This window comes from Hemicordylus capensis, chromosome 8, assembly GCF_027244095.1.
Source record: "Hemicordylus capensis ecotype Gifberg chromosome 8, rHemCap1.1.pri, whole genome shotgun sequence".
Taxonomy (NCBI): Eukaryota; Metazoa; Chordata; class Lepidosauria; order Squamata; family Cordylidae; genus Hemicordylus; species Hemicordylus capensis.
Window position 1 is genome coordinate 27,387,028 of NC_069664.1, and position 17,410 is coordinate 27,404,437.

At 47.7% G+C, this 17,410-nt stretch overlaps 1 protein-coding gene across 5 annotated transcripts in view; it reads right to left on the minus strand.

Annotated features, from left to right (window-relative positions):
• Nucleotides 1–17,410, minus strand: part of SORL1 (sortilin related receptor 1) — a 138,258-nt gene that overhangs the window by 35,251 nt on the left and 85,597 nt on the right. For 2 of the 5 annotated variants that reach the window (XR_008310998.1, XR_008310999.1), the window contains exons 46-49: nucleotides 14,930–15,122; nucleotides 14,067–14,279; nucleotides 13,100–13,200; nucleotides 3,916–4,048 (exon numbers count right to left, since the gene is read on the minus strand). Coding sequence is in view for 3 of the 5 variants with exons in the window: in XM_053269302.1 (XP_053125277.1) it covers nucleotides 13,133–13,200; nucleotides 14,067–14,279; nucleotides 14,930–15,122 (474 nt within the window). In the remaining 2 variants the exon portion in view is untranslated. Of the gene's footprint in view, nucleotides 1–2,959; nucleotides 4,049–4,587; nucleotides 13,201–14,066; nucleotides 14,280–14,929; nucleotides 15,123–17,410 lie in introns of those variants that run through there. The other 3 variants (XM_053269303.1, XM_053269301.1, XM_053269302.1) reach the window with 2 other exon arrangements.

The following is a 17,410-nucleotide window of genomic DNA, read 5'->3' on the forward strand; positions in this document are numbered from 1 at the left end:
TGCCTAGAGAGATTGAGAGATCAGGCAGTATATAAATATGATTACATAAATGAACAGGCCTTGTCTCGAAAATCCTTTGGAGTCACACACCCAGGTGTTCGCTGCATCCTCTCTCTGCCTTGTTCCTTTCCTGCATTAACAGCCATTGAAGACAGGCTTTGGAATTTGTTGGCTTCATCATGCCTCTCTAGCGGTCTTATATGTAGCTTATATTTTCTTTTGTGAGCTACTCTGAGGTAGCATTGGAGCCATGAGGCAAGGTGTAAATTCAATGACTAATAATAGGAAGATATTGCAGGGATGGGTAGCATGCTATGGAATTGATGACTGCATAGGCTTTTCTTGCATTTTCGATGGCTGACAAGAAATGGGGGAGGTATATATTTAAATAAATGGGTGGGTAATAGTGCCACCATCCTTCTGCAGACAGCCCAGCCCTCTATACCTTGCTTCCCCATATACCTGCAGTTGCCACCCAGTCAAGACACTTGCATGATGCCGCCTCTCACGGTGCCTTCAGTTCCCTCCTCAAGGCTTACCTTATCCATGAAGTCTTTGTGCCAGCCCCCTCGTTCCCACACACAACTGCAGGGATTCCCAACCTTGGGCTGCCCATTGCAACTGCAGATGAGGGGAGCTGTGCTCCAACAACATCTGGGGACCCTGGCCCTCCTGTAATTAACTTTAAATCTAAATATAATCATCACATATTCTTTGCCCGGTTTCCCTCCCTGCCTCCATTTACCTCCCTTCCTCTGATGGAGGAGAGCTGGCCTTGCGGTAGTGAGCATGAAATGTCCCCTTTGCTAAGCAGGCTCTGCCCTGGTTTGCATTAGATGGGTGGCCACACGTGAGCACCTCTGCGATAAGACAGTCCCTGTAGGCTGTAGCTCAAATCGTAGAGCGTCTGCTTGCATGCAGAAGGTCCCAGGTGCAATCCCTGGCAGCATCTCCAGGTAGGGCTGGGGGAGACTCTGGTCTGGAACCCTGGAGAGACGATGGCAGCCAGTGTAGACAGTCCTGAGCTAGATGGACTGATGGTCTGACTCAGTATAAGGCAGCTTCCTACTGGGTTGATGTCTAGATTATAAGCCCCTTAGTGCAAGGACCAGACCTCTTATTAATTGCAAACACTATGTACACAGAAGGCACTACACACACACACAAATAAATTACATGGAGTTTTATAGGGTAGCCACTAACAGAAAGGGGGCATTTCCCTGCCTCCGGGAGCTTATAGTGTTGACCGCAGGGAGCCAACAAAGGGGTAGCATATCACAGAGAGGGGATAGCGGAGGGGGACTGTAAGCTGCTAGACTTACTGTACCTGGCTCTAGACTCTGTTTCAGTTGGGGGGTGGCAAGTAAACGGAGAAAGCCTGGGGTTCTCAAACTCGGGTTCCCAGATGTTGTTGGACTACAACTCCCACCATCCCCAACCCCCATGGGGTTTGAGAAGCCCTGGGGCAAGCCAAAGCCCACAGGCTTCAGAGTTGCCTAGGCTTCACTGCCCCCTTCGTGCCCCTCCGACATGGGGGAGAGTTTTGTCTTTCGTTTAGGACATACCAAGCAACTCCCAAGGCGCTTGGCAAAGGGCGAAGGAGTGCCACATCTGCTCGTGGACATGGGCAGCAGCTGTAGGGCTTTTGCCTTGCTCTCTGGCACCACCTGCTGGCCTTGGCTCTTGAACTGGCAGCCTGGCATCCAAACAATGAACCCAGCTGACCCCTTGACTTGGCAAGGCACTCACTGCTGACATGTTTCCCAAGGGCAATGCTTATTGCATGAAGGAGAATTCATTCTGCCCATTTTCTTTTCTCCAGCAACTCAAGATTGCTGTCCAGCCACTGGGCATCCTCTATAATAAAATGCTTAGGCGTAATCCCGTGTCTTTCTCGGCCATTCTGGGCATGCGCGGAGCGCCGAGAAAGATACGGCCGCCGAGAAAGAACATCCGAGAAAGAAACGGCCGCAGAGACACAGCGGCCATGTTGGAGTAGGAGAAGCGGCGGCCGAGGAGAAGCAGCCGCCGCTGAGGTAAGGGGTTGTTTCTGTGCCATCACCTGGTGCCACACCCCCTACCTTGGAAGTAGAAGAGCCCAAAGGACTCACAAAGAGCTTCCATGTGTTACAAAGTCTGCAATCCCACTGTTGGGGTTCCCAAAATTGAGAACGCAGGACTTCTGCAACACTAGTGGAGGAAACAATAAAAAGTGTGTCTTTGAGATGCAAGGCGTCTTTCCTTTTGGGGCAAGACTCCTTTTAAACGTAGCCCTGAGCACAACATTAATGAACGGCAGCAACACATTTAAGCAGCCTGCCTGCCTGCATTAGTGATGTCTACCTTGCTCCTGCCCTGCTTTCCCACTTATGTTGGCTGTAAACACACATCCACAGACTTGGCTCCTTCCTCATTATTGTGATCCACAGGGAATACCTTGGTGCTTTTCCTCCAAACTGTGTGGGTGTCTAGAGCATTTGCATGCAGTAAATTACATTTCAAACACCAACAACAGGGACGTTGGCCTTAGCAAGGAACTGACTGCTAGCAGGAGAATGCCGTGAGAACGCAACAGTCGCAAAGGGTGGGTGGTGAATGTATAATTAACAGCTGGATTGTGTAAACTGGGGCACCAGCCAATACGTGGGAGGAGAGCTGGTCTTGTGGTAGCAAGCATTGATCGTCCTCTGTGCTCAGCAAGGTCCACATTCACCTGTGAATGCTCTCCACTGTAAGATACTCCTCTTAGGGCAGGGCTGCTCAACACTGGCACTCCTGCAGATGTTGGCCTACAACTCCCATAATCCCTGGCTACTAGCCACTGTGGCTGGGTATTATGGGAATTGTAGTCCAGAAACAGCTGGGTGGGGGCTAAGTTGAGCAGGCCTGTCTTAGGGGATGGGGCTACAGCTTAGCAGTAAAGCATCTACATACTTACATGCAGGTCACTGGCAGCATCTCCAGACTGGCATTATTTATTATTTATTATTAAACCTTTTATACCGCCCTTCCAAATGGCTCAACACACCATTAAAATCAGTTAATAATTAAAACAAAAATAATAAAGCATAAAAACAATAATTAACAATTAAAAACATTGTAAAACAACAATTAAATAATCAGAAGAATTTAAAAACAAGTTTGACTGGCATTGACTGGCAGCAAGCCTCCCAGATTCCAGGCAGGAGTGTGATCTCTCCATTTCACCTGGAAATGCTGCTAAGGACTGAACCTGGTCCCTTTCATGTACAAAGCATGTGCTTTGCCACTGAATTACAGCGCCTCTGTGAACGTGAGGGGAACTGGGTGGGAAGAATAGGGTAGGTATGCTTCCGTGGCCTCACCTTTCCTCTCCTGGTTTTTAGATTCTGAGTCTATAGGCAAGAAAGGACAATTTCAACTTATCGAGGATGTCCATTCTCAGGGGTTCCGAGATGGGGCACTCTTTACTTTGGGGAAGTGCTTCTCAAAAGTAAGGCTCCCCCACCTCAGAACTACAGGCATCCCTCACCAACCGCGAGGGTTCCATTTTGGGAAAACTTTGTGGTTGTCGAGCAATTGAAAAGCATTGGGGAAAGGGGGTTGAGGAAATTGTGGTTGTGAAAAACCGAAGAATACGGGGTGGGGGGGATGATGACGACAAAAAAATGCCAAAAATCACCCAGAATCCCTTTAAATTGTCAATAGACAGCAATCACCCCAACCCCCCTCCCCCAAATCACGAGCCACTTCCCAAAATGACCAGAAAATCTTGCCAAACAGCAGATACTCGGGTCGCCGTTGGCAAGACCTGTCCCAATTTCCCAGTCACGGATACTCAAAACCGCAATTGGCAAGGGATGACTGTACTGAGGAACTTGTGCTTTATTTTAAATTTCTGTACAGCACCTGGCACAGAAACAACAGGTTGCTTACCTATAATTTGGGTTCTTCTAGTGGTCATCTGTGCTCTTCTTTCTAAATAAGGATGAGGGTGCCCATCACAGGCTTCAGAACCCTTTCACATCCTGAGGCCATCCTGGCTTTGTCATAAATAGCACCCGGCAACCTTTTTGAAGAAATCATTTCCATGATGAGCACAGATAACATCGAGGAAGTGAGTCATAACTACAAAATTCAAATGTCCTTATTTACGACACATAATTATGCCCCCTTTTATTTGTGAAACAAAACCACAGCCTAATTAAATTTCTTGACACTGAAATCTTGGGATTCTAAAGTGCAACTTCTAAACAGCTGTGAAGTTTTGCAAGTCCTGAATTCTCTGGCACAGCCAGATGCCACCAGCAGAAGCAGAAAGCACACAAAATTAGACATAAAGTGTTGCTACCAAAATCCACACTTGTAAACTTTCAACATGTGAGGTGTAAACAATTTGATTTTTTAAAAGTGTTCAGTTCTTTAGCTGTTTCATTTGATACAAGAAGTAATTCCTAAAACCTTCTGAAGCCTCCCACTTGGAGGCTTGTGTACTTCAACGTATATTGGCACATGTGAACATTCCGTTTGTGGTTCTTTAGCTTTTGTTTCACGACTGATATGGTTGGCTGAGATGGTAACAGAGGACAAATACATTGGAGCGGGAAAGATTTTCTGCAAATTTTATTGGAATCTAAACAGTTCTTCCTCCAACATTAGTTTTCCATTAGCTCTTCTCAACTGAAATGGATGTACGGTTGCTACAGCAGTCTTTGAAAAACCGGAACAGGGAAATTGGTCACACTGTTTTTGTTTGGAGACAAGCAGTTTGGCTTGGGAGTTTGAGTCCCCTCTCCAGCTCAGGGACTGAGCCTTGTCCTGGTTGCGTTGAATCCTCAGGTACATAGGATGCTGTCTACTGAGTCAGTACCATTGATCCATTTAGCTCAGTACTGTCTACACTGACTGGCAGCAGCCCTACCTGGAGATGCCGGGATCTGAAAGTGGAACCTTCTGCACCCTAAGCAGATGCTCTACCACTGAGGGACAAGGTTGCCGTTCCTCACAATTGTTATGCTTCAGAGCTCATTAACACAATTGAGCATATACTTGGGCATGCAAAATTCTTCCCACTCCAGAACTGCTGAAGGCAACAGGTGCTGGCACTGCAACAAAACAAAAACCACCCCCCCCAACACCAACTGGGTTCCAAAGTAAAGGAAAAGTAAAGTGTGCCATCAAGTCAATTTTGACTCCTGGCGCCCACAGAGTGCTGTGGTTGTCTTTGGTGGAATACAGGAGGGGTTGACCATTGCCACCTCCCACACAGTATGAGATGATGCCTTCCAGCATCTTCCTATATTGCTGCTGCCCGATATAGTAGCAGCGGGGATTTGAACTGGCAACCTTCTGGTTGTTAGTCCAGCCCACTTAAGGTACGATAGCCCAAACCAATTTCTCTGGCACTACATATACTCTGGAAGTATAGATGCTATTGGTGGTGCAGGGTGATAATTCTAGAGAAACCAACATTGCAATCAATTGCATCTACCCAAGAATTGTCTCTGAAGAAGAGCATCGGCTTGAAACGCACAAGGCAACACTGAATTAATTTAATGGAAGTGTATCAATAAAAACATAGTGAATAAATCTGTCAGCATCTTGGGCGTTTCCCCTTCCTTTTCCTGTTTTTGAAGGTGAGCTATAGCCCCGCTTCAAACTGGCCCACCTCTTTCTGCCAGGACTAGACAGCGGCTTTCTGCTTGATCTGCTTCCTTCCCTGTTCAACCCTTCTGCGGCTCAAGGGATATAGAGTCTATCACCCATGTTATTCTTTATTGCCAGTTTTATAAGGACGCTCGCACCAAATTTATTGCTCCTATTTTAGCCATTTATCCTGGTCACACAGACCAATTTTATTTGGAAATTAGGCTGACCAATTTTAAACCTGTAATTTCAGAAAATGTGGCAAAGCTCTGTTTTATGGTGTCAAAGCTCCGCTATTTATTTATTTAGTGCATTTTTATACCGCCCTAACCCAAGGTCTCAGGGTGGTTCACAACAAATAAAAACAAAGCATTAAAATCGATTAAATATTAAAACCAGCTTAAACCAAATCAATAAATAAACCAACATTTTAAAAGTTACAAAGCTAAAAAGCTAAAAGGCCTGGGTAAAAAAATAAGTCTTTAGACACTTTTAAAAAGCTGCTAGAGATGGGGAGACTCTTATTCCCATGGGAAGCGCTTTCCAAAGTCTTGGGGCAACAACAGAGAAGGCCCGTCCCTGGGTGGCCACCAGACAACATGAAGGTAGCCACAGACGAGCCTCACCTGATGTACGCAGTGGACGATGGGATCATGCAGAAGAAGACGCTCTCTTAAGTACCATGGGCCTAAGCTGTTTAGGACTTTATAGGTTATAACCAGCACTTTGTATTTTGCCCGGAAACTTATTGGAAAATAATACAGTAAAGACTGTATTAGTAATTTGAACAGTTAGTGATTTTGTAAACTTTGAGATTTTCTGAATTTTCTTATTAATGCTATTAATTGTTATTGTTTGTTAATCTGGTCTGTGACCGCAATAAACTTACTACTACTACTACTACTGTTCAACCTTTGCCTTCCTAAGGGATACTGAGCATCACCAACTGCTTTCATGGAAGACTTCGGAACTCCAGTTGGACTTGGTGATGCTGTTACAGAGTGGCCAGGCCTAAGGAGCGTCCAAGAGATTGCCTGCCCATCAGCACAGCTTCTGAGAAGATCAATGCAGGACAATAAGGGAGGGGAGGAGAGCTGGTCTTGTGGTAACAAGCAAGAACTGTCCCCTTTGCTAAGCAGGGTCCACCTGGTTTGCATTTGAATGGGAAACCACATGCATGAGCACTGTCAGATCTTCCCCTCAGGGGATGGGGCCGCTCTGGGAAGAGCAGAAGGTTTCAGGCTCCCTCTCTGGAAGCGTCTCCAAGATAGGGCTGAGAGAGATTCCTGCCTGCAACCTTGGAGAAGCCGCTGCCAGTCTGTGAAGACAATACTGAGCAAGAGGAACCAAGGGTCTGACTCAGGAGAAGGGTTCCTATGTGCTATGAGGCTTTTCCTCTTCTGAGGTCCCATCACGCCCTGCTTCTGAAGAGCGCGGCCCCTCCATCCGCCAGACTGCGCTCTATTCTTCGCATAGAAATTGTAACTGGCAATCTCGAAACTGAAGCGTTCTCTAGCTTCTTTTGTATATCACAATAAAAGGTGGGGGGGGGGAGAAAGAAAAAGCCCAGGTGGAAATCTCTCCAGATTTATGTCATGTTTCAAAAACAACTGCCACAAAACATAAAATCAGCATTTGTATATTTACAGTAAACAAACAAAAACACCCTTCACACGCATCTTTGTGCTTCAAACATTCATAAAAATATACAATTTATTCATTACTTCATCAATCCTGCTCACGTGTCTGAGGCAGAGGATTTTCTTATATCTCTAGAAAATGCACTAGCCCTGTAAAGAATCTTCACACAGTGGTCATTTTTGCAGAACAGCAGCGGGTTTCTTGGTTTTTCCATTTTAAAGAACTGAGGGGTGTCTGTCTAGCATAGTATGGAATCAGAGAGAGTGAGATGGGATTCAGTGCCTGGGACCCCTGCAATATCCAGCCCTTGGGGATTGTTGGGTATCTCTGAAGGTCCACTTGGGGCCATGACACATTGTTTTGGAGATCTGAGCTTAGAATGACCATTGTATGTTCCTTGTCCTAAAAACACCCACAAGAGGTGGTGGTCTCTGGTTTGGATTAAGGCCATGCCATGGGCAGTGGGGCGGTCCAACCCTCCCACCCAGAAGCTGCTGTGGAAGAAGAAATTAGCCTTGTTCACATGACCGCCATCAGGGTAGGAAGAGAGCCGGGCACACTTCTGACTGGCGCTTGTGAGAACACCAAGGAAGAAGGGAGGGAGTGCCATTGTGTGGGAGGCGGGACCTGGGTAGGACAGCTTTCCTGCCACCCTTGGTAAAACGACGGGGGGGGGGGGGATCTGGGTAGGACACACCTGTCCTACCCAGCTCCCACATGATCACGTTCTCTTCCTCCTCCTCCACTGTTCTTTGGGTACATGTGACCACTGATCGGGAGTGTGCCTGGCACTCCCCCAACCCTGAGAGCGGCTGTGTGAACGAGGCTGCTATACAGGCCCACTCTTCCCCCCTCTGTGGCTAGTACTGTTTCCAGGAGGGCATGGGCACTGAGGAACCACACAAAAAGGTTAAACCCCTCCCTCCCCAAGCCCCAATCCAAATCAGCCCCTCGACCCACTGCAAGAAAATAAAAATTGGTCACGCGGCAGGGGAGGGGGGGCAGTGTGTTGTCGTCGTCCCCCTTCTTACTCTCTGTTTGCCTCAGAAGGGAAAAGGGTTTTGAAACTGTAGCTTGCCCCATGTCCCAGAATCCTCTGCAGGAGTGACACTCTGCAGTGTGTCTATAATCAATGTGTGTGTGTGTGTACATGCACACACATGTGTCCTTAGCAGAGAACCAACTGTGTAATGTATTCCCTGAAGATATGATAACTATCGGTCTATCCTAAGAAACATACAGACAATCCATGATGAATTAATTTTACTCGGAAAGCACTACTGAGGCACATGTTATGAGCTCCTCTACACTAATGCTGAATTTACCTGAAAAGGGAAGGTGGTTTGCCGGTTTTAGGTCTGCACTCTAAAACGTTCCGTTATCAGTGAAACAACTGCCGACATCACTAGAAAGGCGTGGGTGGGAATGGGAGAGAAAGTTAAAAGATTGCTTATCAAAGCCAACAGTCGCTTATCAAAGCCTGGTCCGTTCAATTCTCGCTCCAACCCCAGGAAGACTTGAGTGACACAGCAAAGAGACACTTTTGGTTTAAAGTCAGTAAAAATACTCGCATCGTGAGAAGAAGGAGCTTTGCATTTCTTGGTGTGGAGAGACTACGCTTGCATATACGGGATATGGAGAGGTGAGACCCGTGAACACGCAGGGCCGGGTGAAATGAGGCTCTCTCAGGGCTGCTGCATGTCTCAAAGCCCAAATATGTGCTTCTCCCTGAGGCCCACTTCAGATCCCTGCCTGGGCAGCAAGAGCATTTGCATGTCCAAAGAGCTGGCAATGCCTCCCCTAGACACGGGCAGGCACCTCCTCACTGTAAGAGCTATTTGGACAGTGGAACTCCCCTTCACTGGAGGTTTCCAAGCAGAGGCTGGATGGATGCTGTAGCAGTTCCTTGCCCTAAGCAGAAGGCTAGATTAGAAGACCTCCCAGGCTGCTTCTAGCTCTTACATTCGAGGATTCTATTCACTCCACATCACACATATATTGGACTGCAACTCCCAGCACCCCTGACTATTGGCCACTGTGGCTGAGGATGCTGGGGGCTGTAGTCCAAGAACTGCTGGAGGAGGGTTGGAGTTGTGCAGCCCTGTGTTAGGTGGATGGTGGAGAGGCACTTCACAGGCCCGCTCTCCATCGTAAAGAGGCCGTTGCTGCCGAAGAAGTGTCTGAACTGGGCCGAATCTCAAGCAGGGCCTGCAGCATGGACTCTGCACACCTCAGGGCTGGCCCTCAGGTCGGACGCCTTTAAATGTTATGCCTGCCATGTGAGAAACCACCGTGGGGAGGGGCTACTTGGCCGCCTTCCCATGGGGGCTGCAGCTTTTAAAATGAGCACTCTGTTTTGCAGCTTGTAGGCAGGCAAAGTCTACCTGCTAACTCCCATGACGATGAGGGTATCAGGCATGGAGGACCGCTGGAGTTAGACCAATGGGAGCAGATAAACTAAGTCTGCAGCCCCTGCAGATCGGGGGACTGTGGCTATTAAGCAGGTTACACCCTGTGGCTACTGTTGGGGAACGTTAGCCATGAAGCCCTGGAGAGAAAAAATAAGAGGACTCTCTTTGGAAAGCTCAAGCAAACTGAGGATTTTCATCGAAGGGGGCGGGTGGGTCTAAAAACACAAAACCAGAACATCCAAATGGCATCTTAAAAGAAAAGGTATCGGCAAAACCACAATTGATCTATCAACACTGAGAAGTGGATTCTTGTGCACACCCAGTGGGCATTCTGCAATTCTTCTCCAATTACGCGGCTTGCAGAGAGGAGAATGCATTTCTTCACCTAAAGGGGCTTGAGGCATCAACGGAAGGCAGGGCTAGCAGTGGGAAGCCGCCTCCAGCCTGCCCCGAAATATCTGAGTACTTCTGAAGAGCACCTAAAACTTTCTGTGCCGTGGCAAGAGGGGTGGGGTGGGGAACGACACAGCATACACGATCCTGGCTTAGTCAAGATCCCAGGCTGCAAGGGCAGGACTCTGGAACCTTGAAAGAGGTGGTTCTGGCAGCCCCCTCCCTACATTAACAGTGATGATCCAGCCCACGTAGGCTGGAAGACAAGCCAGCCTGCTGAGCGACCCCAAAGTCGCTGCCTATGGAATCCTTAAAATATGGGAGGCCTTTTGCCCAGATACAGAAGCGTTTCAAGGGCTCATGGAACTCCACTGCATATGTTGGGAGGCGGGGGACAACTCCACCCAAAGTGACACATCACTGGCACTGCTCCTTCCATCTTAGCAGACAGGAAAGCCCACTCATGTGCCAGCTGCCACATGTGCATCGGGGCAGGCGTGGGGCTGCATGGGGCAGGCGGGGGGAAGAATACAAAAATCCAATCAACAAAAACAATGAAACTGAAGTCCACGGGTTTTTGTGCAACTGTTTTTTGCTTCCAGGAATGCACCCTTATGAGCATTTTGCAGAAATTATTTCAGCCCTCAGTTTGTCAAAACAATTGAATCTGTCACTCCACCTTTTTCTTTTTCTTGCTTTCTCACAAAGCATGAAAACAATTCACTCTTAAAAACAAAACATTACTTTCTTCTTTTTTACTATGGTGGGGTGCACAACCTGAGGCTCTCCAATTCCTGTACTACAACTCCCATCACCCACAGCCTCACTGTATTGCAGCTGGGGATGATGGGAGTTGTAGTCCCAAGGCAACTAGATAGCTTCCAGTCGGCCACCCCTGTATGACGCTAATACCCGATTCAGTTATAGGACAAGGTGGGGAACCCGACGACAACCTATTTTGCAAACTGTTAAAATGGCACATCTTCCACACAATAAGTGTGCACACAACTGAGCAGTTTGGAACTCTGACCAAAAGCAGATTTCCCAATAAATTAATAGAACAGAACAAAAATCTCATATAAAACAAAAAGTCAATGTAAAACCTTCAGGAATTATTCTCTCTCTCTTCATAGATATATATAGATAGATGTATATATATATATATAATTTCCTGAATTCTTTAAATAAAACATCTCTTAGAAAAATTAAAAAGAAAAAGAAAAAAGAAAAGCCAGTTTAGACTCTGATCCTGAGAGAACCGATTCTCTAACTTCTGGGTGGCCAAGCTGAGGCTGTCTAGTGGTCCCTGGGAGTTGGAGTCCAGCAATAGCAGCTTGGCCACCATGTCTGAGTTGATAGTCAGGTGGGTGGGCATAAGACTCTCATGTGAGATTTCTGGAGAGGAAGGGAGTTTCGTAGCAGCAGCATTTGGGGGACTGTGCCCCAAATCAAAAACCAATGGCCAAGCCCTCCACCTTGTCTCTCCTTATCTGCTCTTGAAACCCTATCTACGGTGGACCCCCTTCATAGAGGGAGGGTTGAAAAGAGACCACTCAGCCTCCGTTCAGCCTGCATCTGAAAACGGATGGAACCAGACACACCAAAGAACCAGGCGTTGCCACCCCAAACAGCGGCCCCATGTCGAGCTCCTTCTCCTTGCTCCTCAAATGGCCCAGTAATGGGAAGACAACATTGTGGGGCTGTGGGTTTCCAGGCTGTCCCCACCACCTCTGTGGGAGCCAGTAATGGGGAGCAGGCCTGGGGAAATGTTGGGATCAGCCAAGGATTCGGACAGGGGGCTCAAAAGATGACCCCCTACAGTCAGGAAATCAAGACCCATTTTAAGTTGGTCTACACCAGGGCTGCACAACTTTGGCCCTCCTGCAGGCATCAGACTATAAGCGTCATCATTCCCATTGGTCACTGTGGTGGGGGATTATGGGAGCTGGAGTCCAGCAACAGCTGCAGGGCCAAAGTTGTGCAGCCCTGGTCGACACCCAGGTGAATCCAGATTCAGCCTTGAAATAGAGCCGACTTTTCGCCCCACCTGCTAACTTCCCTGCGGGCTCCACATTCACACTCAACCAGCTGCCCACCTTACCACTGCAAAGTGGAGAGGAAACTGGCAGGTGGGAGTGGGGAGACCCATGTTATCACACACGCTGTTCTGCCTGTCTATCCGGCTCCAGTTCGTGAAATCAGCAATGCTTCCGGAAATGCTCATTTCCTGTGAGACTTGAAGGATTTGTAGTCTTCTCTACCAAGAGAAAACTACAAAGCCAATGATCCTGAACAACATATTCAGAAGCATCGTCTCAGTCAAGTACTGGAGTCAGTCAGGCAGCCGGGGCTGTGGTGAGCTAAACACCCTCCTCCCACTCTCTCTCACAATGGTAGAGGGTTGTTGTGGGAGACGGGAGTCTGAACCCTCCAACTGGATTCGGTGAGCTTGGAAGTATGTACAAAATCCTTCAAGGGGTTTTAAGCACTTGCAAGAAATCTTAGCAAAGACCAGTTGCCGGGAGTGGTTTGCCCATCTCTAGGAAATGCCTGATGCAATGACGCCGCCTTCCCATTACCACACGTTTTGGAGGAGAGGTTCTGGAATTTGACATGTAGGGCTGATTTTCAGCATTCATTGTGTATGGTTCCATCCTATGTCAAAGCCAGAGAGAGCGTCCAGGGGTTCTCTAACTACCCCACAAGTTATCTGAAGACCAGAGTCACAGTCAAGGAAATATCTCACAGACTTAAAAGCATGCCCAGCAAGCACAGCCCTGTAAGACTAAATTAACGTTCAACAGAAGGAAAGAAAAAACAAACAACAAATCAAACAAATCAACAGAAATTGTTACTAAATCAACCTGGTTTGAAAGTTCACAGCTGTGTACTACAAAGTGTAATAATTATTTCTTCTTCTTTTTTTCGGCCCATACAAAAATAACATATTGCAACTCAAAAGTGCATATTTTTTTTTAAAATAAACAGTTGACTATTTTTTTTGTCTTCTTATCAAATAAAATATTTACACCATTTGGGTTTCTGGCGCCAGAAACGCTTTTTCATGCTATCACCATGGGGACATCGTCTGAGAACCCCGTGATCATTGGTGCCTCGTCATCTTCGTCTCCTGGGAAATAAATGCAAAACACTACTCAGGCAGGACAGCAAGAGATTCCTGTCTGGTTTCTCTAGACATGGGCACAATACCTCACAAACCCTGGGTAGCCAATGTGTTGCAATAGTGACGGTGCTGAACTAGAACCGGGGGAGACCCAAGTTCAAATCCTGTTCAGTCACGAAACTCACTGGTTCCACCCACCCCCATCTCCTGGGTTTGTGAATTTTTTTGTACTGAATGTGAATGGGGAGAGGAGAACCCAATTTAGAGCGGGGAGAAAGGGGTACAAGGGGACTGGGACTGTATGCGAGAAGAGGAGGGACACAGCGTTTGGAGTTATTTCGTGCAGGAATCATTTCCATGGACACAGTGAGGGGCGGTTTTCAGCAATCCCCTCTCCTCTCTGCAGTGGCCTCTGCCTCCTGAAATGACATCCCTCCTGCATACATAAAGCAGCCTGACTTGTGGCATCTAAGTTACCTTCCAGTTGTAGACAAGCAACACTGTCTTTAAAAATTCCGCTGCTAACTTGGCAAAGAGGCACCTTTTAATGTGGTGATTCTCTTTATTCAGCAGGGGGAGAATAACTGGTCCTCTCCATCCTCAGCACGGTACCTCCAGTGACTGTTGCTGGTGTCTATCTTATGCTTCTTTTTAGATTGTGAGCCCTTTGGGGACAGGGGTCCATCTTATTTATTTATTATTTCTCTGTGTAAAGCGCCCTGAGCCATTTTTGGAAGGGTGGTATAGAAATCAAATGAATGAATGAATGAATGAATGAATAGTCACTAAAAACTAAATGTAACCAAGCCATTATGGGCTTTCGTAGCCCAGCGAAAGTCACTTCCAGGTCGTAAGGAAATGGCGCCACTTACCTAAATCGTCACCTGATGAGAATATGGCCGACCCAAGCCGGGAGCTGTAGTGGCTGTTGGCGAAGGCTGTGAAGCTATTCTGAAGTCTTCTGTGCCTCATGTACAAGATGACAAACCCTACGCCCAAAGTCAGGAGCAAGAAGAATAATATTGGCACCACAATGGCGGCCACGTCGGATGACTGGCCCATTTGAGATGCGGCAGGATCTCCACCTACAGAGGAGAGAGGAAGAAGCAGCAGCAGAGAAAACCATCAGCAAAACAATTCAGAAGTAGCAGAAGCATCCAAGCAAGTGAAAAGCAGAAGAGAAGAGCAGGCGTGGCCATAGATCTTTTGGGTAAGGGCTGAAGCTCGGTAGCAAAGCACTGGCTTTTGAGGATGAGGATGATGATGGAACTCAGTGGACCAGGGGCCCTGAAGCTTTGGAGATGGAGTTCAATAGTAGAGCACCTGGTTTGCATTCAATCCCTGGCAGCATCTCCAGGTAGGGCTGGGAAAGACTCCTGCCTGAAACCTTGGAGAGCTGCTGCCAGTCAGTGTAGACAAGACTGAGCTAGATGAAACAATGGTCTGACTCAGTAGCAGGCAGCTTCCTATGTTCCTACGGATTGTGCCTTCATGTGCTGTCCCAAGGGACATAGGGCTCTTTCTCCATGATACCACTGCCAAGTTTGGAACCAAATCAGTAGTGGCAACTTCGCAGTGTTTGACCAGAAGTGAGTGAGAGGGACCCACACGGGTTTTCTCTGTCTGCATCAGTCTTGGCTCCCAGGCATTACTGCAGTGGTGAGGGGAGAGCCACAGGGAGGCAGTGCAAACGCAGGAGGGGCCCTGAATCTGCAGAGAAGGGCCTCTTCCTTACCGCTTCCAAGTTCATTGTACAGCAGCGTCGCAGGCTCCCCACACATCTGCCCACTGTAGAGACATCTGGCTTGCACCGTGAATGAGTAATTGTGGCCCATCTTGAGGTTGGAAACTTTGAAGACGTTCTCGGTGGTGTTCCCCAGGTACACTGTACTATTCAACACACTGTCAAACATGTGCACCTCATAGCCCTGAAATGGAAAAAAATGAACAAAGCAACTTCAACTGGATGGGTATCTTGGCTGCTGGATTGAGGATGATCTGTAGCTCTGTTTATTATTTCATTTGACCCCGCTCTTCTTCCAAGGAGCCCGGGGTCTGAGCATACCTTGTTCCCAAGAATGGAACATGGTACTTATCTGAAGAGTCCATGCTCAGCAGGGATACGGAGTGCATCTGACAGTGGGTTGCTCCTTACCACTCGCTCCTAGATAGGGTTAATCAAAAGAAAAGAGCCGCAGGCAGCCCCCGCCCCCTGCTTTGCAAGTGGAAGTAGCTTATCCTAAGAGCCCAGTTCTGTCTGACTCAGCCAAAGGTGCACAGGGTATAAAAACCAGAAAATGTTAATACATTAAAAAGCAGTAAAAGATAGCCAGAAAGATGGGCAAACAGAAGGCCTGAAGAACATCTGGCAACTGCTGAAGGACACAGAGAACTGCCCACAACAAACCACTGTAACTGCAGGAAACAAACCCACGAGCAGAGAGAAGGGCGGGGCGGGTGGACTCCATATCCCTGCTGAGAATGGACTCTTCAGGCAAGTACAATGTTCCATTCTGCAGCAGAGGATAAGGAGTGCATCCGAGAGCGGGACCTACATGAGTTTCAGTCCCCCTGGGAGGGCTCCTTTCTGCTGACTACATCTTTATCACCTGCTGAAGAACCCTCCTGCCAAAGGAGGCATCAGCAGAGGACAGAGTGTTAATTTTGTAATGTCTCACGAAGGTTTTAGGACACGACCAGGTCACTGCCCTACGTATGTCCAGTAATGGCACTTGTGTCGAAAATGTGGCCGAAGTGGCTGCACTGTGCATAGAATGTGCCATGATGCCGGAAGGAGGGGGAACTCCTGAAGAAGCGTAGGCCTAAGAAATGCAAGCCCGAATCCACCTTGATGAGGAAAAGACCGCTCCTTGGACTCTTTTTTTTTTAGCTGATCACTCAGTGGGGAAAGCCACCCAAGCAAACCTTACCAGAGCAGTAATAAGTTATTATTATTATTATTATTATTTAAATTGGAGTAGTTGGCCAAAAACAGAAGGAAACTGAAGAGCAATGAGGACACCTTGCCTTCTTGGAGCAAGACAGATTAGAACTGGGCAATTTGTAGAAGCTCCTCCCACTTGCAAAGGGTGGGGCTGCCTGGGGTTCTTTTCTTTTGATTAATCCTGTCTAAGAGCGAGTGATAAGGAGCTGTCGGATGCACTGCTTATCCTCTGCTGGAGAATGGGAGATAAATTAGGCTGAAAGAGAGAGACTGTCTTAAAGTCACTCAGTGAAGCTTCAGGGTTGAGTGAGGATTTGAATCCTGCACTCCCCAGGCCTAGACCAACACCCTAACCCAGGGGCTCTCAAACGTGGGTCCCCAAAGACCCTTGGACTTCAGTTCCCATAATCTCCAGCCCCAAATGGCCTTTGGCTAGGAAAGATGGGAGTTGAAGCCCAACACCATCTGAGGACCCAAGTTTGAGAACCCATTGGTCTACGACTGGGGAGTGCATAATTAACCTATGGAATTATCTGCCACAAGATGTGGTGACAGCCAACAACCTGGATGGCTTTAAGAGGGGCTTAGATAAATTCATGGAGGACAGGCCTCTCATTGTCTACTAGTCTGAGGGCTATAGGCCGCCTACAGCCTCAGAAGCAGGATGCCTCTAAATACCAGTTGCAGGAGAGTAACAGTAGGATAGAGTGCATGCCCTCACCTCTTGCCTGTTAGCTTCTCAGAGCATCTAGTGGGCCACTGTGTGAAACAGGAAGCTGGACTAGATGGGCCTTGGATGTGATCCAGGAGGGCTGTTCTTATGTTCTTAAACCCTGCCCTAAACACTGCATCATGCTGGCTTGGAGGAAAATATGTATTGTTTTATCCTGAAAGCTGTCTTGAGGAACCTTTGAGGGCTTTCAACAGCACCAGTGGTTAGCTGCAAGACAGACGACAAATGACTCCGAGGGTCTGCTTTCAAAACTTGTGTGAGTGAGTGTGTGTTTGAGAGAGCGGAGGGGAGAGAGAGAGAGAGACAGACCCCTGATGTAAGCCCCTGGGTGAGTTCTGTGAACCCACCACAGAAAAGGCCCTGCCTCTAGTCCTCATCAACAGTATGTATGTTCATGATGGGCAAAGGAGCATAAGCTTTCTGGGGCTCTCTACCACCTGATTCTTGGGTGGCACTGTGTCTCGTGATTTTAATGCGGAGACTAAATTCATTTTTACTGCAGCAAGACTTCTCTGATGGTCTCTTGAGCTATTTTCTGC